At 55.4% G+C, this 23,975-nt stretch overlaps 2 protein-coding genes across 2 annotated transcripts; both read left to right on the top strand.

Annotated features, from left to right (window-relative positions):
- Nucleotides 1-984: 984 nt before the first annotated feature.
- On the top strand, nucleotides 985-22,416 carry LOC122363956 (HAUS augmin-like complex subunit 5). The gene is made up of 12 exons (XM_043333837.1): nucleotides 985-1,077; nucleotides 3,447-3,596; nucleotides 11,654-11,777; nucleotides 15,361-15,493; nucleotides 16,184-16,371; nucleotides 17,283-17,515; nucleotides 18,328-18,508; nucleotides 18,824-18,997; nucleotides 19,236-19,462; nucleotides 19,774-19,976; nucleotides 20,181-20,313; nucleotides 21,364-22,416. Exons 2-12 carry the CDS (start codon nucleotides 3,457-3,459, stop codon nucleotides 21,488-21,490), a joined length of 1,863 nt encoding a protein of 620 aa, XP_043189772.1. The 5' UTR covers nucleotides 985-1,077; nucleotides 3,447-3,456; the 3' UTR covers nucleotides 21,491-22,416.
- On the top strand, nucleotides 22,116-23,108 carry LOC122363964 (ubiquitin carboxyl-terminal hydrolase 2-like). The gene is made up of 2 exons (XM_043333842.1): nucleotides 22,116-22,165; nucleotides 22,628-23,108. Exons 1-2 carry the CDS (start codon nucleotides 22,116-22,118, stop codon nucleotides 23,106-23,108), a joined length of 531 nt encoding a protein of 176 aa, XP_043189777.1.
- Nucleotides 23,109-23,975: the final 867 nt, after the last annotated feature.

Genomic DNA, 23,975 nt, shown 5'->3' with positions numbered 1-23,975 from the left:
TGCAAAAATATCAATTTTGAAATTTGACCTTTTTTGACCTGACCTTGACCTGACCTCCACCAGAAAGTGACCTAAACCGCACCTGATGGTCTTATAACCAATACCATTGAGCTGGAAATGAAAAACTGGCCATAAAACATGCATCGCACAACCTTAGAAAAGTTGGGTTCATGTGGTGACCCTTGGTGACCTTTGGTGACCTGACCTGTGACCTGACCTGGTATGACCAGTGACCTCTAATAGCAACATATGTACTAGACAACTGACGCCTTATCGCTGATTTTCGACAAAATGCGTTTTACTCGGTGTTATGGCGCTTTCCCTAGAAGCCCCGTGAACGATGGAACATTTTATCTTTGACCTGACCTGTGACGTCATCGGTGACCCCGAGGTCAATGAAATTTGGTTTCCCTCGACGAATTTGACAGTGCTATCGAACGCCGTTTGAATTTTCCGGATCCGTCCAGTAGTTTCGGAGATACGAGGGGGGGGGGGGGGCAAAAAATGCCCCCCCCCCACCGCGCTGAAGGTGGCTGGGAGGCCCACCGCCTGCCCAAAAGAAACCGAGGCTGCGGTGTCCCCATACGCAGGATTCTGGACTCTGGAGGCTATCGGGCGGATGTCGGGCTAAAAGCTTTAGTTCTCAATTAAATAGAGTACAATAATTTCTTTTAATACTTTGTTACACCAAAGATTCTCACAGATATAGGAACAATTTGTACGGGATTCCAAAAAACATAGATATACAAAAAAATGTTATATTTTATATGTTAGATCCGTTACAATATTTTAGCTGCCCTAACTTGTAAATGTAACGTATGCGTCGTTATTGAAAAAGTGCTTTACCATAGTATTCTATGGCTGACAAATATTCTGCTTCTGTCAGCCAAAACAAGCAAATCAGAGGCTTCGCCATTTCTTGGTGTAGTGAAATCGTTGAAATCGAAAACATGCTGGCTGTTGCTGCTGATCATCTGCTGGTCATAAAAAGACGGGGACAGAACACGACAGCGTAAAGAGGCGGTAAATTCAATTTTTCATTTGTGAGAAAAGCGGTCTCAGTCTAGGATTTTCAGGGTATATGAGGTGTTAGATTTTCGGAGTTGTGGGATTTTCCAAAACATTTTCTTGTCACCGAGCGATCAAAACAAGAGGCCGTGTTTGATTAATGTATTACTAATTTACTTACCTTACTTAGGTAGGTAGGTACCTACTTACTTATGATGCATCATGCATGATAATTTTGAAGGTCCTTAGGCTATGAAAAAATAATATGTTAAGTTGAGGGAGGAGGTCTTTTTATCCAGATCAAGATGCAGTGGTTTACTTCTTGAAATTATTTTTGCTAATTGACAGCAGTGCATCATCCGTCATTGCATGGTGGTCGTCATAAACAAAAATTTCAAGTAAACCACAGCATCTGGATGAAATTGCCTCCTCTTTCAACGAAACATATTCTTTTTTCATCAAAATTGTGTTTTCAATCAATATTGATCATTTTCGGATGCTGCGAATTGAAGTTCCAACTTCAGTCCACAAAAAGGGTAGGTATATGTCAACGTTGGACTACCTACCATACAAACAATATTCTTCTTGCACCAGGTGGCAGCACTTCTTTTCCAAAATCAGTGCTCGTATTTCCAAAATTGTGATTTCCTCGCTGAGGAGTGAGATCGGCTTTGTCGTTGCCAAAAATAGCTGATAGCGTTGTCATTTTTTTTGCACATGGTTGCTAAAAATGGCATGTACTTAAAATGACAACGATTTACCAAACCTCCCCCCCCCGTCTGTGCTGTTACTCTTATCAATCGCTGAAAGTTTCAAGGCGATCATTCAGTAATCAGTCAGTGTAGCTATGACGAGGATTGAAACTTTTTCTGAGGTGAGGTCACGTCTTGATGTGACCTGGGCCCTGTTTCACCGGTGATAGCAGCACGCTGCTATTACATGTGTCAAATTGGGTTTCCATGGAAACTCTGAGGTTTGTTGAAAAATCAGTAAACATTTATACTAAATGTTGAAACTTGCTTTATAAAATCATCAATCACTGCAGAAGAGGCCTCATGAATAGATGTATTGTTATTGTTTTAATAGAAATGATTCCTTAATTTAGTTTTTTATGTACTTGGCCTAGATTTACATATCAGTTAATTCAATTCAATTCAATTCATGTATTCACGTTAAATCCGCGCACGCGGCTTTTCACTAACGCATGTCAACAGATAAAAAGATGGACGGATGAAGTAAACACACACTCATACATGCATAAAACAGTCCAGTCTATCGCTGATCATGCAGTAAATAACGAGTCACTGCCGTCTTTAAACGAGTCCGCCCGTCATACGTTGCGATAGAATCGTTGTACGAGTTGACACCGCTGTGCACCAGCTGTCTGCGGCCTGCCTCTGTTCGAATGCGTGGTAGTCGCAAACGACCAGAATGACGAGTGCCGTGACCATGGTCGAGGGTCTCGAGCGTACAATCGACACTGGTTGGCTGACCAGACACTATCACTCTATGCACGCTACATATCCGATGGTACAGGGCCAGATTTGCTGCGCTTAGCCAGTTCAGATCGCGAAGTATGTCGGTCACATGGCTGTACTTTCGGCGACCACTAATAACGCGCGCACAAAAATTGAGTACTTTCTGTATACGGCTGAGCTCAGTGGTGCCGCATGTCCCGTAGATGGCTATGCAATAGCGCACCACGGACATGACAAGTGAGATGACAATCGGTTTGAGCGAGTTGGGCGGCAGCACATGTCTGGCGTGACTGAGTGCGGGTAGTGATCCTGTGCACTTGGACACTACGTGTGTGACATGTTCATGGTATGACAGGTGTTTGTCCATCACAAGTCCCAGGTTTCTGACGGTCGCCGACTCACAAACAGTAGCACCGGCAAACCTAATGCTGATGGGCTGCAGGCCTCTCAGCATCTGGCGCGTACCGAGTACAATCATCTGCGATTTGGATGCATTCACTTTCATGTCATTCGTGCAAAACCACGTAAACAGGTCAGACAGTGCCTCCTCCATTCTCGAGATCAGAGAAGTCAGATCGTCCTTCCTTCCAGATATCAGCAGCTGAGTGTCGTCAGCGTATTGTACTATAGTAACGTCACTAACTATAGTAACGTTAGGTAACCAGGCACTAGTTTGGGTCACTCCTTAGATAATCCAGGGCTGCTGACTGACCTCAGGGTAATCATGAGATCATCAGTCGGTCGACAGAAAGTCATAACGGCACTTCAGTTATTGGGGACCACTAATCATCCCCTGACTTTTTTTGGCAATATTTCATTTATGCTCTATCTGGCAAATCAGATATGAGACCCCTACCTAGATGGTGTCATGCCTCATGCCTCTGCGACATGCTATCAGTCTATGTATCAATCAGTCCATCATTTTTTGCTCACCTGAGAATCGATCTGTGCGGTCGGCAGGGCAGCGGCCATGCCGGCGGCGGCGGCGGCGGCGGCGGCGCGCACCACGTCGCACGACCTGCACGTGTGGCTGATGAACGAGATGGAGTACGACGCCAGCGGCGCAGACGGCGGCTACCGGACCATCCCCTCGCCCGAGAACCTCGCCGAGTGAGTCTGCCGGCCGGCCCTCTGCCAACGCCGGCGGCGCCACATGCGCAGCTCCCGGGCTGAGCCTAGCGGTGCCTTCTCCCAGCGTCCCTCCCGGGCTGAGCCTAGCGGTGCCTTCAGCCCAGCGTAGTGCGAGCGTATATTCCAATGCAGGCTAATTGTCGGTGCCCATAGAGTTTGTTTGTCCTGATGTGTATTTGATGTGACATGTTTCCAATAATCCCAGCGTGTCAAACTGTCATCTTCAGAACACGGCAACGGCGCCAGTGTGACACTTGTACTGAGCCTCCCAGCCTTTCCGTTAGAACACTTCACGGATAGGTTGGCTTTTCAGGATCCAGCCCGGCCCATATCCAGCAAGTCATATCCAATATTACTTTACCAATATATCCAGGCCATGGATGAAGGAGTTTTTCATCATAGACCATCATAGACCATCATTGACCATCATAGACCATCATAAGTTAATCTTAAACGTGAATATTGAATGAAGAAATAGTATGCAGTGCTCTAGCGAGGAACATCTTGATATATGTAGTTAGGATTTTAAATGACCTTTTCCTCGATAATTAATTGGAAATTCAATAAAAAGTAAATATTATATTGTTTGGCAAATTTTCGAACAACAGTTCATTCTCAAGCCACATGAAACAATTGTTTCATGTTTCATGTTTTCATGTTTCATGTTTCATGTTTCATGTTTCATGAAACAATTGTTTCATGTGGCTTGAGAATGAACTGTTGTTCGAAAATTTGCCAAACAATATAATATTTACTTTTTATTGAATTTCCAATTAATTATCGAGGAAAAGGTCATTTAAAATCCTAACTACATATGAATATTGAATGCTATAATTTTATCCGCTCTGATTCGTGTTCAACCTTCAATTCCGAAATCCGGTAATTCCGAAACACGTAAGCGGATACGGTAAAGCCCTATCCGCTTACGTGCCCATTGCGTTAACCCGCGAGTTGCTGGGGGGGGGGGGCGCTAAACGCCCCCACTTTGTTTGCCGGGCCATAGCATAAAAACGGCGCGCCGCAGGCGCGCCAAAATTTGGGTTCCTGTAGGGAATTGATTGAAGTTTATTGTGACAAAGTTTCAAAAAAATCGGTCGGAAATTTTTTGAGATATCGAGGTTTTAGTGACGTCATGATTTCTGAGTTTTCGACCAAAAACGGCATATGTTCAAAAAATCATATAAAATCACAGAATAGACATACAGACATACCGTAAACGCCATTAGACTGCCAATACCATGGACAATCAAATGGCTATCTTCGATTATTGATTATCGTTCTGCATTTTCCAAAATCTTGAACTGAATCTTGGCAATTTCTCGCGACTACTTCACGACCATGATACATACATTTCTTAAATTGAACTTTTTGAGCCAAACACGTACACATACGTGTTGTATTGACGCTCAATGCACTCAGATCAACCAGCAGCACAGAGCAACCAGCAGCACACCCGCGCACAACGCTCTCGCCGAGCCCACTGACCCAAGCTGACCGCCCCTCCCGAGCCGCCAATCGCCCCGGGCCGCAGTCACCGCACCAGCGCACGATCCTGACACGGGCGCGCCCAGGCCCGGCTGTTTTGGGGTGCATCGCCAACTATTTCACACCCCTCCCTGACCATCAGGGTCACAACACCACCGCTTGGGCGGGCGGCGGACACGCTGACTCCGCCTTAAAACAGGGACTGCCAATTCAGTCAGCCCAACTGATGACTGCGGTACTGACACACCCGAAGTTTCCGCCCGCGACACCGGCGGCTCCAACTGACCCACACCCACCGGCGTCATGGGCGCGGGTACATCAACATACAGTGGCAAGTCGGCGTCCTCGTCATGGCTCTCACTGCACCGTAGCGCCTGATCCACACAACGTCGCAGATCTTTTACATGTCGCGGAATACCATCTACCGTCACTACCTGTTGGGATACAATACCAGTGATAGTCCCCCGCCTCGACGGCTCTGTGCACCGCATGCCGCCCCGTCTCACCCATACAATGTCCCCCACATTCAGCCCGACAGCCCCTCCAGGTGGGGGAGCTTCCGCTGCATTCGGCTCGGAATCGCATTCCGGCGCAGCTAACTCGCCACTCCCCGGCTGCACACAGTCTCGCACCACATAACGATACACACGGCCAGCGGGGCTATCGTCAGCATCTCCACCGTCACGCGGAGCCACATTATACAAATGTACTGCTTCGGCGACTGAGCACTGCTTTCTCGCGGCAATGACTTTAATTGTGCGGTGGTTGCGCTCAACGACACCGTTGCCGCTCGGTACATGGGCAGCTCTGAACCGCAGCGTCACATTCCACCGTGCAGCGAAAGACGCGAAATGACGGGCGCGGAACGCAGTATCATTATCGCACAAAATCTCCACAGGTGCACCCCGCTCATAAAACACCTCTTCCAGCTTCTGCACAACACTAGCTGAGTCCTCACGGCGGAGCAGTCGCCACAAACAGTACCGCGAAGGTCCACAGTCCACAATGGTCAGATAAGACTGACCACTAAAATGAGTCACATCAATGGCTAGTCGTCGCCAGGTTTCCGGCACCTCCAGCGTCCCATGTCGCCACTTCACTGGCGCCGGGTCGATTGCACGGCACACGTCACAGTTCTCCACAGCAGCCCGCGCCCGAGCTCGTGTGACCGCCGGCCCGATACACCGCCGCGCGAAATATAACGTTCGACGGACGCCGGGGTGACCGGCGCTGACGTGCACCTCGTCAACAGTGACAGCGCGCTCACCATGCTCTGCCACCATCCCCTCACCGACATTCACCGCCGCCGCAGCACCGGCAGCCGGCACAGCCGCGGCCGCTGCACCCACACAGTCCGCTGTCTCAGCACCGGCAGCCGGCCCAGCCGCGGCCGCTGCACCCACACAGTCCGCTGTCTCAGCACCGGCAGCCGGCCCAGCCGCGGCCGCCGCCGCGGCACCGGCAGCCGGCACAGCCACGGCCGCCGCACCCACACAGTCCGCTGTCTCAGCACCGGCAGCCGGCCCAGCCGCGGCCGCCGCCCTCACACAGTCCGCCGCGACAGCCGGCCCAGCCACGGCCGCTGCACCCACACAGTCCGCCGGCCAGCCGGCCGCCGCCGGGCCGCCGTATATGCCGGAGTCCGCGTCCCCGGCCGACTCAGCCCCGCCGCTCAGCCACACCCTGGGCACACGCGTCAGAGCGTCCGCGTGATTTTCCGCTGAACGGACCAGCACCACGGACAGATTGAGGCCGAACTCGGCAGCCAACTGGCAGATTGTGTCCACACGGCGTCTGATAAGCATTTCACTGTGCGCCCTCGTACGGAGGCGAGCACGGCCAGTCAGTGCATTGCTCACCCATCTGTGCACAGAGGTCGAGTCCGTTCGCAGCTCGATCACGCGCATGTTCCATGCCACAGCCAGGTTCACACCTCGGATTGCAGCATCCAGTTCTGCCATGTTGATATGTGCGGACTCGTTTTTGCGCAGCCAGCATGCATCTTCGATGACGCTGCCGTCCGGCAGCTCCACGACGACGCCCGCGGCCAGCGAACTAGCGTCAGTCCACACCACGACCCGCTCACCCTCCACACACCACACTCCACGAGCAGGATCATCAGTGGCCAGCCGGGTCGAGATAGCGTCCATCAGCTCAGAGATAGTCGAGTCTTCGATGACGTCATCCCAGCCGATTGTCGCCTCGTTCACCCGGCGCTTCAACCACGCCACCGCGGGACGCAGTGGCGTCCCGCGGTGCCGCAGACCGGCAGATGGGCGACGAGACGCCCGCACCACGAGAACACAGCCCGCCGCGTCACACGGGCCGGCGGGTCACCAACCGCGTTATCCCGCGACCAGCGGAGCGTGTCACCACCGTCACCCCCCGGTCGCACCCGCAAACCCAGTAGACGGGCCCCGTCAGCTGCCCGCTCTGGCGGCTTACATTCTAGCCCGTACTCAGCAAAGTGCTCAATTACCCTGTCCGCACTAGCGACATCCTCATCAACAAGCAAATCATCAACGTAGGGAAGCACCGCTCGCTGAACACTCGGGTCCTGCTCTAACACAGTGCGAACCACAGCCTTCATCACTTCGGGACTGACGTTAAGTCCGAAACCTAAGCGCGTCAAGCAGTACCGCCGCCCCTTCACAACCACAGTTTGAAAGGGCCACAGCTACTGATGGACATGGAGCTGTAGATACGCCTTCCGCAGATCGACCACCGCCACTTTCGTGCCATGACGCCGCCACTTTCGCAACACGTCCGCACACACATCACTGTCTGCGGTATGGGCGGTTACAAAGTCATTAAGTTCTCGAAAGTCCATGACAGGACGCACTTTTGATTTGTTTTTCTGCTGGACGGCTAAGAGCGGTACCAGCCCTCTCGGGGGTCCATGCTGCTGCTCGTCATGAGGCACCAGCCAGCCCCTCTCGATCCAATCGTCCAGCTCCGCGTCGTACTCGTCTCTCGCCGCCGGCGGCACCGCGTACTCAGCAACCGAATTACTGAGACAATCAGGAATCCGTCCACCGTCCCACTTCCACGCCACTGTCCAGCGCCGCGACTCCGAGTCAAACTGCACACTAAAGTCCGGTGCATCCACCACCAATGGTGCCCGAGCGCCAGCAGCACAAAACCGGGCCTCGCTCGGCGACAGCACGGTCACCCCTCCCAGCGCACCAATCCCAGACATGCCGAGCACCATGTCAGCACCGAGCGGCCGCTGGTCCACCACCAACGCCTCCAGCACGGCGCGCCGGCCAGTCGGCGTCTCAACCTCCACACTGCCGACCCCGCGGCAGAGAAGGGATCCACCGCTGATAGTAGTGACATCGACCCGCCGCGGACGCCACCGAGCACAAAACGGCGCACAGATGATGGTGTCCGTGCTGCCCGTGTCGATCAGTGCCCGGCAGATCCTGCCGTCCACCCTCAGCTGCATGACTGGTAGAGCGCCGCTCAGGGCTGCCTCGGAGAGGACACCGGCGCTGGCGCGTCCTCCCCTGCTTCGTTTCCCCTCAGACGGCGAGGACAGGTGGCAGCGAGGTGTCCCGGCTGCCCACAGGTCCAGCAGCACCGCGGCCCGATCAGTCTCCGATCCCGCGGCGGCTGCCGCCCTGGTGTTGGCTGATTTCGCTGCGCCGCGGCAGCGGATGCAGAGGCACGCTCGTCACTGAGAAGCGCTCGAGCCCTCGTTAGCACGCTGGCCAAATCCAGTCCTTCAGCCCGAGACCCTGCTCGGAGCGCCTGGCGCACGGCTTCCGGCAGGCCGGCCACGAAGGCGCAGCACAGTCCACGCTCCGGCATGCCGCCGAATAGCGCCGCCAGACGTCTGAGGTCCGCTAAAAATACATCTGCGGCCTCGCCCGGTCGCAGACGACGCACAGAGAATGCTTCATAGGCTGCGTGCTCGTCCATTGCGAATGCGGTGAACAAGGCGTCACGCACTGCGTCCAGGGAGCCGCGACTAGCATCCGGAAGCTGTGACCAGACAGCGAATGCGCCACCAGTGAGCCGAAGCGGCAAAACGGACATCACAGGCACACCGCGCAGCTGGCACAGAAGCTCAGTCCGCTGAAGCCACTCCACAACGTCCGGCGTCCCGCTGAACTCGGGAATTAGGCGTGCATCGAATGGTGGTCCTGCGGTAACGGCTGATGCCACAGACGGCGGCGTCGGGGCCCCGGGCGACATCACAGGGGTCGCCCCCAAAGCAGGAACGCACGCCGTCCCACCAGAAGTCGCGATGGCAGCGACGGTGCTTCTCGAAGATGACATAGCTGTAGATGTCGCACCGCAGCTCATGTTGCCGAAATAGCTTGTTGTATTGACGCTCAATGCACTCAGATCAACCAGCAGCACAGAGCAACCAGCAGCACACCCGCGCACAACGCTCTCGCCGAGCCCACTGACCCAAGCTGACCGCCCTTCCCGAGCCGCCAATCGCCCCGGGCCGCAGTCACCGCACCAGCGCACGATCCTGACACGGGCGCGCCCAGGCCCGGCTGTTTTGGGGTGCATCGCCAACTATTTCACAATACGATAAAATGAATGTCACCATCGGGTTCTACGCCCCAAATTACCCACAAAACATGTGTCGCAGGCTGCGAATATCAGTTTTGATTTTCGGGGATATGTGCCTACCCGGTTGACCTGACCTTGACCCTGACCTATGCTTGACTGACCCCTACATGGAGCTGACACTCTTGTAGGCCTTATATGATGGATTGTGCACCGTTTTGGCAACGTTTATGACGAGAGGCGCCCATTGCGAAGCCCTGAAGTTCATGCTACTGAAAGCCCGATTTCAGGTGTTTGACCTGACCTTGACCCGACCTGTGACCTCAAAATTCAACTTTAGAGTACTCATCTGAAGCGTCTCGTCGCGCTCTTTCGTTTGCCGCCTCGTGCGTTTCGCTGCGCCTATTGGTTCTCGAGTTATCGGCTGGGGGCGTTTAACGCCCCCCCCCCCCCAGCAAACGGAGGGTGGCGAAATACCCCAGCAACTGCCGGGTTAACCCTCGCCGGCCGAGGGGGGGGGGGGCGGGTGCCGCCCCCCCATAGGGTTTTTTTCGCGATAGCTCCGAACACGCTGGCGATAGAGAGCTAAAACTTGGCATACCTGACCTTTGATCCAAGCCGCATCTTTTGACACCAACCGCATTTTTGGGTCAGGTCAGGTCACTGACCTATGACGTCATAAGTGAACCTCTGCACGGTCTTCAGATGTCGCAACTTCGCAACGCCCTCACTCCCAGAGGAGATGTCACAGGGAAATGAAACTTGCAGGATCTAGTATCCATTATGAGTCCCACAACTTTTATATCTCGGATTTTTCCTTAAGGTCATATGAGGTCAGGTCATTTTCGTGACCTCACCATTATAAGTCAATGGGGAAAAATGAAAACTGCTATTCTGGCGCCGGGAACGATCTCCAACTATCTCAAGCACACAGAATCGTGATTTTATGCACTCCTTGCAAGGTTAGATGCGTCACTTTTGCAATGTTGACCTTGCGTGACGTCATTTATGACGTCATCAAGGTCATATTAGTTTTTCGTCAATAACTCTTGATCAAATTGAGCTAGCGAGTCGGGAAAGCCACCAATGGACTCAGGAAGACCTGCCGAATCGAATGATATGCGACATGACCCCTTTCGACCAACTTCGTGACCTGGGGGTGCTGACCTGACCTTGACCTGAGGTCAACACCCCAAGTTGACCTGACCCGGACAAAAAGTATATCATTCGACGCGCCTGAGCGAGACGAACACGATGCTGCCAAAATCGGCGCTCTGCGACCGTTTTTTGCGAAGTTATTCACCAAAAACTGAACCGTACCTTGGGGCACTTGACCTGACCTCAGAGGTCACCGGTTGACCTAGGACCTTAAAATCGGGTACCAATCTCTGCGTCTCGTAACGGCGCACACGCTCGTTTTTTCCGCGACGCGCTAGCTCCACCAGGGGCGAAACGGCGAGGGGGGGGGTCGTACCCGCCCCCCCCCCCCTCGGCCGGCGCGTATGTAGAAAACCAATAGGTCCGGCGAGGGTTAATGCTCCGTATGTGAAGCGGTCTTTAGGCAAAACATTCCGGCAGGCGGCTATTTTTCTGTTGGTAAAACTGGCCTCTGTTCTATTTTTTCCAAATTTGAGATCCAATCCTGTCCGGTCCATGGATCAATGGATAACGGAAATCGGCCCATGAAGCGCTCTCCTTTCCGTGCCGGCCGAACCCCCGCCGCCCTACCCTCCCCGAACCCCCGCCGCCCTACCCTCCCCGAACCCCTGCCGCCCTACCCTCCCCGAACGTCGGCCGTCCTGCTGTCCCGTCTGTCCCGGGACCTGTGCCGTGCTGCCGTCCCGCCGTCCGGTGACCTCTGACGCCCCGCGGCCGCCCGGTGACCTCTGACGCCCCGCGGCCGCCCGGTGACCTCTGACGCCCCGCGGCCGCCCGGTGACCTCTGACGCCCCGCGGCCGCCCGGTGACCTCTGACGCCCCGCGGCCGTCCGGTGACCTCTGACGCCCCGCGGTTGGTCCTTCAGGCTGTGCGTGGGCGAGCTGCCGGACGTGTGGAAGTACCTGATGGAGCACGTGTACGGACCGCACAGCATCCACGCCGTCAAGGGCAACCTGCAGCTGTGTCGCGGCCGGCACGGAAAACGGCTGGTCAGTGCCGCCCCGACGGCCGGGATCGGGGGGGGGGGGGGGGAGAGGAGGGCCGGACGGGAACACACGGGTGGGGCGACTGGGGGGGGGGGGGCATGACACAACTTTTCGACAAACTGGCGCATAACTCGTAATAGAGTACAGCACCGCAGAAAAGTGCATTGATCAATATTGATGATCAATGATCAATATTGATGATCAATGATCAATATTGATCGAAAACATAGTTTTGATGAAATAAGAAATTGTTAAAGGGACCCTCCCACCTTCAAAAAAGTTAATGAATTGGCATGAAAGTGATGTCGCTCGGTTCAGAAAGAGCAAAAACGAATATCTACCAAATTTCATCGAAAAATATTCACCGGTTTTCAAGATATTAGACTTTTACTTTTGTTTACTTTGTGGGATCTCCGCTGTACCTAGCGACTTTATTTGAAAGTGCGGCATTTGTTGCGCGCAAAGCAGCATATACCACCGCGTGCTACAAAACGTTTTAGTCAAACATTTAACGGACGTTCGAAAGCCTGATGACGTCATCAGATTCCCGTAATGGTTAAGAGATAGGGACCACGCTGGTCCCACCCTGCAAGTAAAGGGAAGACATTTCTTGAACACCATAAAGCTGCAGGGGTTGCGACCAGGATAAATAGTGGTTTCTGAGCCTGGCCGCAAACTTGGCTATCTCAACTCAAAACTAATGTTAAGGTGGGAGGGTCCCTTTAAGTTGAAAGAGGAGGCGATTTCATCCAGATGCATTGGTTTACTCGTACTTCTTGAAATTATTTTTGTTTATGACGACCGCCATGTAATGACGGATGATACGCGGCCGTCAATTAGCAAAAATAATTGTTAAACCACCGCATTTGGATAAAACGACCTCTCTCAACTGAACCCGCGCCCCACTGGGATCTGTGTGTTACGCGCCCTACTGGGGGGGGGGGCTATTCATAGCCCCCTCCTAACTCCGAAACTACTGGGCCGATCGTCAAAATTCAAACGGCATCTGATAGACCCGGAAAAACTGTTTAAAGAAACCAAATTTCATTGACCTCCAGGTCACCGATGACGTCACAGGTCAGGTCAAAGTAAAAATTATCGATGTTTGGCTTGTTCACATTTTGGGCTCTGGCTGCCGTCTTACAAGTCAGATCATGCTGATTTTTGGTTTACACACTCGTGAACAGATGCTTTAGATACCCTGAGGGTACAAAACTTGCACTTTGATTTTCAGGTCCGGTCAGGTCATCACAGGTCACGGAAATCTTATATCATAAGTCGGTCACGTGACACATGTTTTATGGTCCATTTAGGCCATAGATTTCGAATTCGGTGTCGCCTGCCTTTGTCATTTGAGGCCATTTCATCTGAATATAGCTGAGGTCAGGTCACTTTCAGGTCAAAAAAGATCAAATTTTAAAGGTGAATTTTTTCAACAAGAACATGCCTATCGGATGCAGTTTGAGCTCAGGAACACGATGGTGCTATTTATATTGGTGTAGGTACGTCAAATTCGTACTAAAAAATTGATTTGAAAATTTTCAAATTGTGATTTTTGCTATAATGCGTATAACATGGCCATTTTTGAAGATATTTGGCTAAAACTTGCTAGAGTAAGTAATAAGCATGTGTTCTATCATTTATATTTCTTTTTTTTTCGAAAAGTCAAAAGCTTTTGAAAAAAATACCTAAAAATACAAATTTTGAATTTTAATATGAATTATTTTCAAAAATTTCACAATTTTAAAAATCCGAGATAGCAGTTTGATAAAGCAGTCCATTTTGAGTCCTCTCATACAAAGAAATTAAATCTAGCTAAAAAACTGAGCTCTTGGGGGCGATTCCCGTGGTTCAAGGTTTTGCGTCGAAATCGGCCGAACATGACGTCACTCTGACGTCATTTCCGGCCGACCTATGATAGATACCAAGTTCAAATTTTGACACAAGGTGTCAAATTGATGCAGCCGAAGGTACTGAAAGTTAGACGGCGATACGTCAAGCCGTTTAAAAGTTATTGCAGAAAAATGGGAGGGGGGCTATGAATAGCCCCCCCCCCCCAGTGGGGCGCGGGTTAACATAGGTATTATTTTTTTCATCAACATCATATTTTCGATCAATATCGATCATTTTCGGATGCTTCAATTTTAAGTTCCAACTTCATGCCACAAAACAAACTACCATACAAACAACGGGCATACTAAAGCTGGCTTCTTCTTCTTGCACCAGTGTCCTTTTTCATAAAGATTCTACAATCCGATTGTAGTTTGTACATTGGTAGTTTTCAAAGTACTCTTTAGTTTATATATACTGTTATTCTTATCAATCGCTGAAAGTTTCAAAGTGATCGTTCAGTCGGTGTAGCTATAGCGAGTCTTTGAACTTTTTCTGAGGAAAGGTCACTTGACGGGATCTGGTGACCTGACCTTAAACGACCCGGGTCTGAACTTTTCACAACATCTGTGGAAAAAATGTATGTATAGGTGTGCGCCGCCGTTTTTGAGATATTCGCGAAAAACCTGGGGGTGGGGCGTAAAATCGCCCCCCCCCCCCACAGGACGGCGCGGGTTACGTAAGATAGATAAAACAAAATGTCAATTAGGTGGGAGGGATGGCAGGCAGGCAAACAATAATGTACACAGCATACAGACACACACACACGCACACACCACTCATATATGCACGACGTAAAACTACCGCATTACCAGCGACTTGGCAGCGCAGACGGGCCCAGCGTTTGGGTCTCGATTGAGGCGGTTGAGAAGCGTCACAGCTCGATAACTAAAAGACCGCTGTCCGGTCATGGTGCTGTCCGGTCATGGTTGGGAAAGCCGGCGGCCGAAGACGTTCGTCCTGTCTGGTGGGCCGGTCACAGCGCGCGCGTCAGAAAAGCACTGGAAGAGTGAGGCCAGTTCGGACGGTTCTCCACTCATAAGTACATAATGCGAGCAGCACTTGCTTCAAGGTATACAAATCACACATTTGCCGCAGCACCGTAAAACCCAACTGATTTCATGCTCGAGAGATGTGATCAAATTTTCTAAGACCGGTCACTACACGCGCTGCAAAATTGACAACCTTGAGCATCCGAGTATCGTTCGCAGATGATCCGTTCCCATAAACCGTGATACAGTAAGACACTCGGGAGATCACCAAACTATGAACTATTGAGAGCAGAGCCCTCTGCGGGAGGAAATGTTTTTTTTTTTTTGAAATGTCTCAGGTGACGGAAACCGATCAGGATGCCAGTGCAATTGTGAACGATATCGGTCACGTCAACGTGTGCTTCCCAAGTCAGATGTTTGTCAAAAATAACGCCGAGATGTTTTGCAGAGCGTCTCTCCTGAACGGTCTCCGCCGCTTTTGAGATATTCGCAAACCAAAAACTCAAGGGGTTGTTCAACCACAGAGCGCGGGTTAAAGCTGCCGAACAGCGGCCTTGCTTCTTTTGTTTGCTCTATTATCACACAAAGTACTAATTATGCCTTGTTTTCTTGCCCCCAGTCGTTTTATTCAATAATTACGCCATGTCTAATGCCATGATGTTATCGTTCCTGTGTACCAGCTGACACCGTTTCTTGCTTTTCAGGTGTCCTCTCCTGAGGAGAAATCTCTGCAGAAGAAAAAGGAACGGCTCACAAAGAGTCTTCGCCAGGTCAACTCCAGTGTTGAGTATCTAGAGAGCGAAATCATGAAGCTGGAGGAAGAAATCATCAGCAAAAGTAAGTGTAGTGACTTAAGCTGTTCGGTTTTTTGCTTTACCGTCTTAATGCCAGACGGAAAATCCTTTCTTAGCAAGACTGGAACGAAATTAGTAAGGTACGATTTTGCTACCGTTCTCTTACCCTCCAAATTTTGGTTTAACTTAACTTTGACTCGGCTCCTTGCGAACTGTCTAGCATATGCTATTTTTTGTTACACACAACTGTTGTAAGGCAATGTCAGGAGTGTCAGGCTGGAGTCGCTATTCGTTCTGCCGACGACCGGTGGCGGGGTACCACCAGTCCTTGCACCAGTCGTTTATATAGCCTTGCACCAGTCCAGATACCGCCCGAGTATCTGACCTGGGGGCGGGGCGGGGGTACCACCAGACCAGATACCGGCCGAGTATCTGACCCGGTGGCGGGGTACCACCAGACCAGATACCGCCCGAGTATCTGACCCGGGGGCGGGGTACCACCAGGCCAGATACCGCCCGAGTATCTGACCCGGGGGTGGGGTACCACCAGGCCAGATACCGCCGGAGTATCTGACCCGGGGGCGGGGTACCACCAGACCAGATACCGCCCGAGTATCTGACCCGGGGGTGGGGTACCACCAGGCCAGATACCGCCCGAGTATCTGACCCGGGGGGGGGGGGATCCGGTGGCCGTGACGGTGCGCGGTTGCTGAGAGTGTGCCGCCGCCGGCAGGCTCGGCGGTGCTGGAGCGGCGCGAGGCGTGCCGCCGCGAGCAGCGACTGGCCGCCGCGCACCGGCTGCACTCGGCGCGCTGTCAGCGCGAGCTCAGCGGAACGGCGGCGCTGACCGGCCGGCTGGCACAGCTGGCCGGCGAGCGCACGGACGGCGGCCGGCCGGCCGACACACACACCGTCTGTATGGTGAGACATACACACCGTCACCGACACACCGTCTGTATGGTGAGACATACACGCTGTCTGTATGGTGAGGCACACAGCCATACACACCGTCTGTATGGTGAGACACACACCGACACGCACACCGTCTGCACTGTGAGGCACACACACACCGCCTGTATGGTGAAACACACGGACGTACACATTGTATGGTGAGACACACACCGGCTTACACATTGTATGGTGAAACGCACACCGACTTACACATTGTATGGTGACACGCACATATCGACATACAAACTGTCTGTATGGTGAGACACACCTCCTGTATGGTAAACACACACCGACTTATACTATACACTGTTTGTACCTACTTTGTATGGTGAGAAACACATGCCGACGTACATATTGTCTTGTGTGTATGGTCACATGGTGAGACACACACCGGCGTACACATTGTATGGTGAGACACGCTGTCTGTAGGGTGAGACACACCATTTGTATGGTGAGACACACTGTATGGTGAGAATATATACTGTATGGCAAGGCACACCGTCTGTATGATGAGGCACACTGTATGGCGAGACACACAATCTATATGGCGTCCGTATGGTGGCATACACTGTATGATGATCAGACACATTGTTTGTATGGTGAGACACTGTGTATAGAAAGACACAGTGTATGGCGAGACATCTGGTGAGCACGGTCTGTGTTGTGAGACACACTGATGTGGTTTGTGGCTACTCACACGGATTGATCATCACTTGTCCCTCCCTCTCTCAGACCTGTCCTTCCTCTTTCATTAATTCTCCCTGTTTCTCTCCAGTCTCCTCGCTCTCCCCTCTTTCTGACCGCTCTCTCCCTCTCCCCACGCCGCGTATTTTCCGTTCTGACCGGCGGCGCTCTCTCTCCGTCGGCCGGCCGCGCTGCAGCGTCAGATCAGTGAGGCCACGGAGCTGCTGGCGGGCCACATCGACCGGTGTCTGGAGCGCGCGCCCACGGCCGACTCTCTGGCGCGCGCTGAGCGCTCCATCCAGGCCACGGTGGCGCGCCACGCGGCGGCCGACATCCTGCGCAGCCTGGCCGGCCTGCAGCAGCGCGCCGGACTCCAGCTGGCGCGCAAACTGCACGCGGACGCCGAGCCGCCGACCGCCGGCCAGACCAGGTGACCAGCCGGCGCAGGGGCGGGCTGAGGGCTCACAGAGACCAGGTGATCAGCCGGCGCAGGGGTGGGCTCAGAGATCTGCCGAGACAGGGCTCACAGAGACCAGGTGACCAGCCGGCGCAGGGGTGGGCTCACAGAGACCAGGTGACCAGCCGGCGCAGGGGCGGGCCGCTCACAGAGACCAGGTGACCAGCCGGTGCACAGCCAGCCGGCGCAGGGGCGGGCTCACAGAGACCAGGTGGCCAGCCGGCGCAGGGGTGGTCACAGAGACCAGGTGACCAGCCGGTGCACAGCCAGCCGGCGCAGGGGTGCGCTCACAGAGAACTGCCCAGACAGGGCTCACAGAGACCAGGTGACCAGCCGGCGCAGGGGTGGGCTCAGAGAACTGCCCAGACCAGGTGACCGCGGGCTCACAGAGAACTGCACAGACCAGGTGGCCAGCCGGCGCAGGGTGGGCTCACAGAGACCAGGTGATCAGCCGGCGCGGGGGTGGGCTCACAGAAACCAGGTGACCAGCCGGCGCGGGGGTGGGCTCACAGAGACCAGGTGACCAGCCGGCTCACAGAGACCAGGTGGCCAGCCGGCGCAGGGGTGGGCCGCTCACAGAGACCAGGTGACCAGCCGGCGCAGGGTGGGCTCACAGAGACCAGGTGGCCAGCCGGCGCAGGGGCGGGCTCCAGAGAACTGAGGGCAGCGTTTGGGTGGAGGAGGGACTCGTCCGTGGAGAATAGATGCCTTGTCTAGTTACATTGCCGTCCGTACGCTGCTAGTGTACCGTCTGTTCACTGACCCCCCCCCCCCCCCGCCCGCAGCTGTGCGCCGGCCGCCGGCAGCGGTGACCCGGTGACGCAGAAGATCCAGCGCTCGGTGGACGAGCTGCACGCGCTGCACGTCACCTGGCGGGTCACCGAGGTCACCGCCGAGCGCGAGGCGCGCCGGCTGCGCCACCAGCTGCTGCAGCTGACGGAGCAGCTGGCCAGCTGCGGCCACCAGGTCAGACACCGGACGGCCAGCCGCCGACCGCTGCGCACTAATGTTTCCTTTTTTGCTTGGAAATAAAACTAAATACCTTCAGTGATTTTTTTTTTGTAATTTACATGGCAACGGATTAGAATCTAAGACTGGGCATTAACATTTTTTTTAGTATCTCGCTGCCTTGGCGTCTGACACCTCTGTGGTCCGGCCGGCGCGGCGCCGTCCGATGTACCCCCAGTCGGTGTATTTGTGTGGCAGTGTTTACCGCGTCTGTCCGTGTTGGCTGAGGACCGCTCGGCCGGTGTTGGTCACGCCGTGCTGCGGTCTGCGCAGGAGGAGGCTCCGGTGGACTGGCCGGCGCACCTGGCCGCCGCCGAGGCGCGCGGCCGCGCGGCCGCCCTGGAGACGGCGGCGCGCCAGCTCGGCGCCGAGGTGGAGGCGCTGGGAGCCGCGCGCTCCGCACTCGAGCAACGCTACGCCGCCATCCAGCGTAACCAGCAGCTGATCGTGAGTGGGGCCGGCCGGCCGCGCTCCGTGCCAGCCGCTCCGCCGGCCGGCCGCGCTCCGTGCGGTGGTGTCGCGGTACTGCCCATTGCGAATCCATGTGTAACTCTAAACAGGGACACGCGATCGTAAACTGCGCTGATGTAATCTAGCTGCCAATTTGTCGCGTCCGTGAGCCGCGGCTGCGGCCACCCCGGTGCACGCTGACCGACCCTCCCCCCCGCCCTTCCGGGCCGTCCAGGAGCGCAACAAGAGCCACATCCAGCTGCTGATATCGCTGGCGGGCGACTCTGTGGCGCTGAGCCGGCAGGCGCAGCAGCGCGCGGCGGCGGCGGCTCAGCGCCAGCTGCGCCCGCTGCTCTCCCAGCTGGAGGAGGCGCAGCGCCGCGCCGCCGCACAGACGGCCGCAGAGGTCGACTCGGCCGGCCGCCGCCTGCTGGCAGACATACGCTGGGTCGTCGTGGACGGGTGAGGGCGCCGCGCCGCGGACAGGGGCGCGGCTGACTGGGTGCTCGGGGCGCAGGGAGGGCTGTGGGGTGTTCAGGGCACCAGGGTTGTCCGCAGCACAGATCATCTACGGGTCACAGATGCTTTCCCAGGTAACCGACTCTGACTCACAAGCCGTAAGGACGGAAGGTTGTAGTTTTACTCTTACAAACGTACGTTTTCAATTTTGGCTCTCCAACAGAAATGTTCTGTCAAAGGGAGCGGTTGTGTCCTCTGAAATGCCGCCGCTGGGTACGGCCGGCTGTGACGGTCTGTGTGCGTTCCGCCGGCAGCCGTCCGCTGCTGTCTGTGCAGCTGCCCCTGTACCGGCCGCCGCCGGCGCTCCTCTCTCGCCGCCTGCGCTGCGCCGAGGCCGAGCTGCTGGAGCTGCTGCAGGCGCTGTGGCAGCAGCAGCGCGCCGACCGCCGCGCCGCCGCGCTCCGCCGGCTGCGCCACACGCTGGCGAACACCGCCGTGCCGGCCGACCGACTAGAAGGTGAGTGTGGGGGTCCCGGCTCTGTGGGAGTCCCTGGTCCGGGCTCTGCGGGCGGGTGTGGGGGTCCCGGACGAACCGGGGGCAGTGATCAACCAAGTGTAGAGTGCTGCCGCCGGGTGCAGAGTCAGACTGTGACTGTGAATGTCTGGCTGAGTCAGACTGTGAATGACTGTGACTGACTGTGACTGTCTGACTGTCTGGCAGAGTGCTGCCGCCGGGTGCAGAGTCAGACGGAGCACGAGCGCAGCACCCTGCTGCCGCAGCTGGAGCGGCTGTTTGTCAACATGTCGCAGATGGGCGCCGCGCTGAGGGAGGCCCGCGGCGCGCTCCACAACTGGTCAGTTAGACTGCGGCTGTACGGAGTTAACGCACACTGTGTACAGGTGTACAGCCGTACGTATATACAGTCGCACATATGGTGACGGGGCAATGGGGAAACAGGTCTAGAACACGTTTTTAATCAGTTTGTGAGATGCTGTTTGTTTTATCTGTGAACAAGCGATTCAGCCAGGATCAATTTATCGAGTTCTAACACAATGACCTATCTGATAAGGATATTATTTGCTGTTGTATTGTGTTTATTCCAGTTGTATTGTTTATTTCGTGAGGGCGTGTCTGTCCATTCCAACCATTTCGGCGGCGGCCGCCGATGTATGTGCTCTCCCCCCGTGTCCCCTCCCGCGTCCCATCTCGGAATTTGTGCCCCGTCTCAGGAAGGCATTACACCCTGATCATTGGGTCATTCCGTACCCGTGGGCATAGTGGCACGTGCCAGACTCTGGCACGTGCCGGCCTCTGGCAGCCAGACTGAGGTGATATATTGCTTTTGTCCGAGCATCCTCTGCTTTTTGGAACTGTTCAGCCACTAAAGCACTACAACTATCTGTACAGCGTAAACTCAGGGGGCGATCGGACCCCTCCATACGAGGCAGCAGCTCTGTGTTGTGAGGACGTGCCCCCCGCCTAAAGCCCCAATTAACAATAAAAGAGGATGAGAAGGATATTGTGTCCCCGCCCACCGTGTCCCGCCGCCGCCGGTGTGCCCCACATCCCGGCCCGGTGTGTGCCCCTACCCCTCCCCCTTCCCCCGCCCCGGTGTGTGCCCTACCCCTCCCCCTTCCCCCGGCCCTGTGTGTGCCCTACCCCTCCCCCTTCCCCCGGCCCGGTGTGTGCCCCTACCCCTCCCCCTTCCCCCGGCCCGGTGTGTGCCCCTACCCCTCCCCTTCCCCCGGCCCGGTGTGTGCCGTCCCGGTGTGGAGCTGTGACGCCGCCGGTGTGCCCCCCTTCCCCCTTCCCTGTGTGGAGCTGTGACGCCGCCGGTGTGTCCCCCCCCCCCCCCGTCTCGTCCCGGTGTGGAGCTGTGACGCCGCCGGTGTCGTGTCGCCAGGACGGACCAGCCGGCCCGCTCCGCCGTTCAGCAGGTGCGGCACGCCGGGCACAGCCTGCGTCAGTGGGAGCAGCGCTACGTGGCCGCGCTGGCCGCCGGCCGCGGCCCGCACCGGCCCGCCGCCTGAGCCGTGTGGTCCGGCCCGCCGCCTGAGCCGTGTGGTCCGGCCCGCACCGGCCCACCGCCTGAGCCGTGTGGTCCGGCCCGCACCGGCCCACCGCCTGAGCCGTGTGGTCCGGCCCGCACCGGCCCACCGCCTGAGCCGTGTGGTCCGGCCCGCACCGGCCCACCGCCTGAGCCGTGTGGTCCAGCCCGCCGCCTGAGCCGTGTGGTCCGGCCCGCGCCGGCCCGCAGACTGAGCCGTGTGGTCCGGCCCACACCGGACCGCCTGAGCCGTGTGGTCCGGCCCACACCGGCCCGCCGCCTGAGCCGTGTGGTTTGGCCCGCCGCCTGAGCCGTGTGGTCTGGCACGCGCCGGCCCGCCGCCTGAGCCGGCCGCTGCCGCTCAGCGCCGCCTGCTACCGAGCGGTGCCGAGCTGTGGTGCTGTGGCACCCGCAGCAGTGCCCGGCGCAGGACACACGCAGAGCGCGCTGCCGCCCACACCGCTCTGCTCAGCTCCCGCGGGAGGGACCGCCAGGAACCTCTGTGACTCTGGAGACGGTCCCCGTCCGGCACTGGCGACTGGAGAGGCCAGGCGCCCGACTTTCAGCGCCGCCTCACCGGAGACCGTGGGCACTGCCGCGCCAAAACCATGCGCTCCGTTCGCCGTAACCTTCTTGGGCTGGGTACGCTCCTTCGCATGTACAGGTCTCGCGGGTTTTAGCGGTAGGTTTTGCACCTAGAAAATTTAGTGTACTTCAGGCTATATCTTCGTCGTCCTAAGCTTCTAAGTGTTGAAGATGCGATCAACTTGTTGGGTAACAAGCCGGCCATGATCGTGTAAAATGGCTTCATCGTAGATCGATTAGTTTCTGAGATATAACCGGAAATGATAGCTGCTGGATAGCTGCTGGAGGGACTTCACGAGGACGTGAACCGGGTGACGAGCCGGCCAAAGCCGATCACGACCGACATCGACGACTCACTGAGCGCCAGTCAAAAAGTCAATGGAGGCCTGGAAACGTTTCTTGCGCCTGGAAAACTCCAGTTTGTTGACCTGTTCGTGGGCCAGCTCAAGGCTACCCTGCGGTGCACGGTATGTGGCCACGCATCGGTTACCTTCGACCCGTTCTGGGAACTGAGTCTGCCAATCCCGTCACGAAGTGGCCAGGTGCGCCTACAGGCCTGTTTTGACCCGTTCACCAAAGAGGAGGTGCTCGATGGCGACGAAAAACCGACCTGCTCAAAGTGCCAGAAGCGCCAAAAGTGCACCAGGAGCCTCTCGATCCAGAAGTTCCCTCGTATCTTGGTGGTCCACCTGAAGCGGTTCTTGCCGCAGGAGAGGTTCCGCGGGAAGCTGAACACCACTGTCGACTTTTCGGTGAACGGCCTGGACCTGTCGCCCTACTCGGCCGAACAGACGCCCTGCCGGTACAGCTTATACGGCGTGGCGAACCACTCTGGCACGCTGCTCTCAGGACATTACACCGCTTACTGCCGACACCCGTACACGGCAGAGTGGTACGAGTACAACGACTCGCGGGTCCACGTGATGGATCAGAGAGACGTCAACAGCGGAAAGGCATACGTGCTGTTCTTTGAGCTGGCCGGCTCGGAACACCGCTCCGGCTCGACCCACGTCTAGTCATCAAGTCACGGGAGAGGAGCCTGCGATCGTCACCCGCTCGGGTCCTGTGTAGTCACACCGGCCGGCGCACTTTCTGCTCGGACAATTCTAGCCAGCGGCCTATTGTGATTTGTGATATTGGGTGTAAGGTGTTGTGAAAACCAGAACAGTCTTGGGATCTCACTGAAAACATTGGCAATAATAAACTACCATGTAAGCCTAAAAAAAAACTGGAAATGTAAAAGTGCAAAACCTACCGCTTAATCTCGCGAGACCTGTACGCCGCGTATTATCACACAGTTCTATTCGCCGAGTTTGCTGCCAATCTGCTCTCCTTTGTAACCGATCGCTAATACACATCCCGGGCAGCCGCTCCGCTGGTTTTACGGAGCGTCCTACCGTCTGACTGAAGGGGCAGACCGGTCCATCCGCGTCCACCAGGGGTCCCTCGCCAGCTGTCAGCGAGCACTCCCAACACCATCATATCGCTTAGGTCTGTCATACCAAGACAATGCAGGCCATCAGAGAACTTGATCAGCACATTTTCCCGATTTCGTGACCAAATGCTGAATTCGGCGCACAAATCGTGAACTCTCATGACGCGGCTACAGTGTCGCGGAAACGCATCTCTTCCGCTGATGTGTGCTCAAATTAAATGCATCTGGACTCTAGGGACCAAAAGGCATTAATTTAGGCTTTTACGTTTTTCTTTAACAAGTTTGACATCGAACATTTGCCAGAATCGTTTCTCGCGAAGAGACCTCAAATGAACTATATGTTTACATCGGTCAAGAACGTCTCGTAAAAGCGATTTACGCAGAACCCTGGCATCAAAATTGAACGTCACTCTGACGTCACGCCCCAGCAAAACGCGCTGGTGTATGA

The sequence above is a fragment of the Amphibalanus amphitrite genome, unplaced genomic scaffold, assembly GCF_019059575.1.
Source record: "Amphibalanus amphitrite isolate SeventyFive unplaced genomic scaffold, NRLGWU_Aamphi_draft 000649F_arrow, whole genome shotgun sequence".
In the NCBI taxonomy this organism is placed as follows: domain Eukaryota; kingdom Metazoa; phylum Arthropoda; class Thecostraca; order Balanomorpha; family Balanidae; genus Amphibalanus; species Amphibalanus amphitrite.
The sequence above is the reverse complement of the archived record's forward strand: the minus strand, read 5'-3'. Positions and strand labels throughout refer to the sequence as shown.

Coding starts and splice junctions, on each gene's coding strand:
- LOC122363956 (XM_043333837.1), top strand. CDS start 3,457: ATGCCGGCGGCGGCGGCGGCGGCGGCGGCGCGCACCACGTCGCACGAC. Junction 15,494..16,183: donor GGAAGAAATCATCAGCAAAA/GTAAGTGTAGTG, acceptor CGCCGCCGGCAG/GCTCGGCGGTGCTGGAGCGG. Junction 20,314..21,363: donor CGCGGCGCGCTCCACAACTG/GTCAGTTAGACT, acceptor TCGTGTCGCCAG/GACGGACCAGCCGGCCCGCT.
- LOC122363964 (XM_043333842.1), top strand. CDS start 22,116: ATGCGCTCCGTTCGCCGTAACCTTCTTGGGCTGGGTACGCTCCTTCGC. Junction 22,166..22,627: donor CTGGGTACGCTCCTTCGCAT/GTACAGGTCTCG, acceptor CCCGTCACGAAG/TGGCCAGGTGCGCCTACAGG.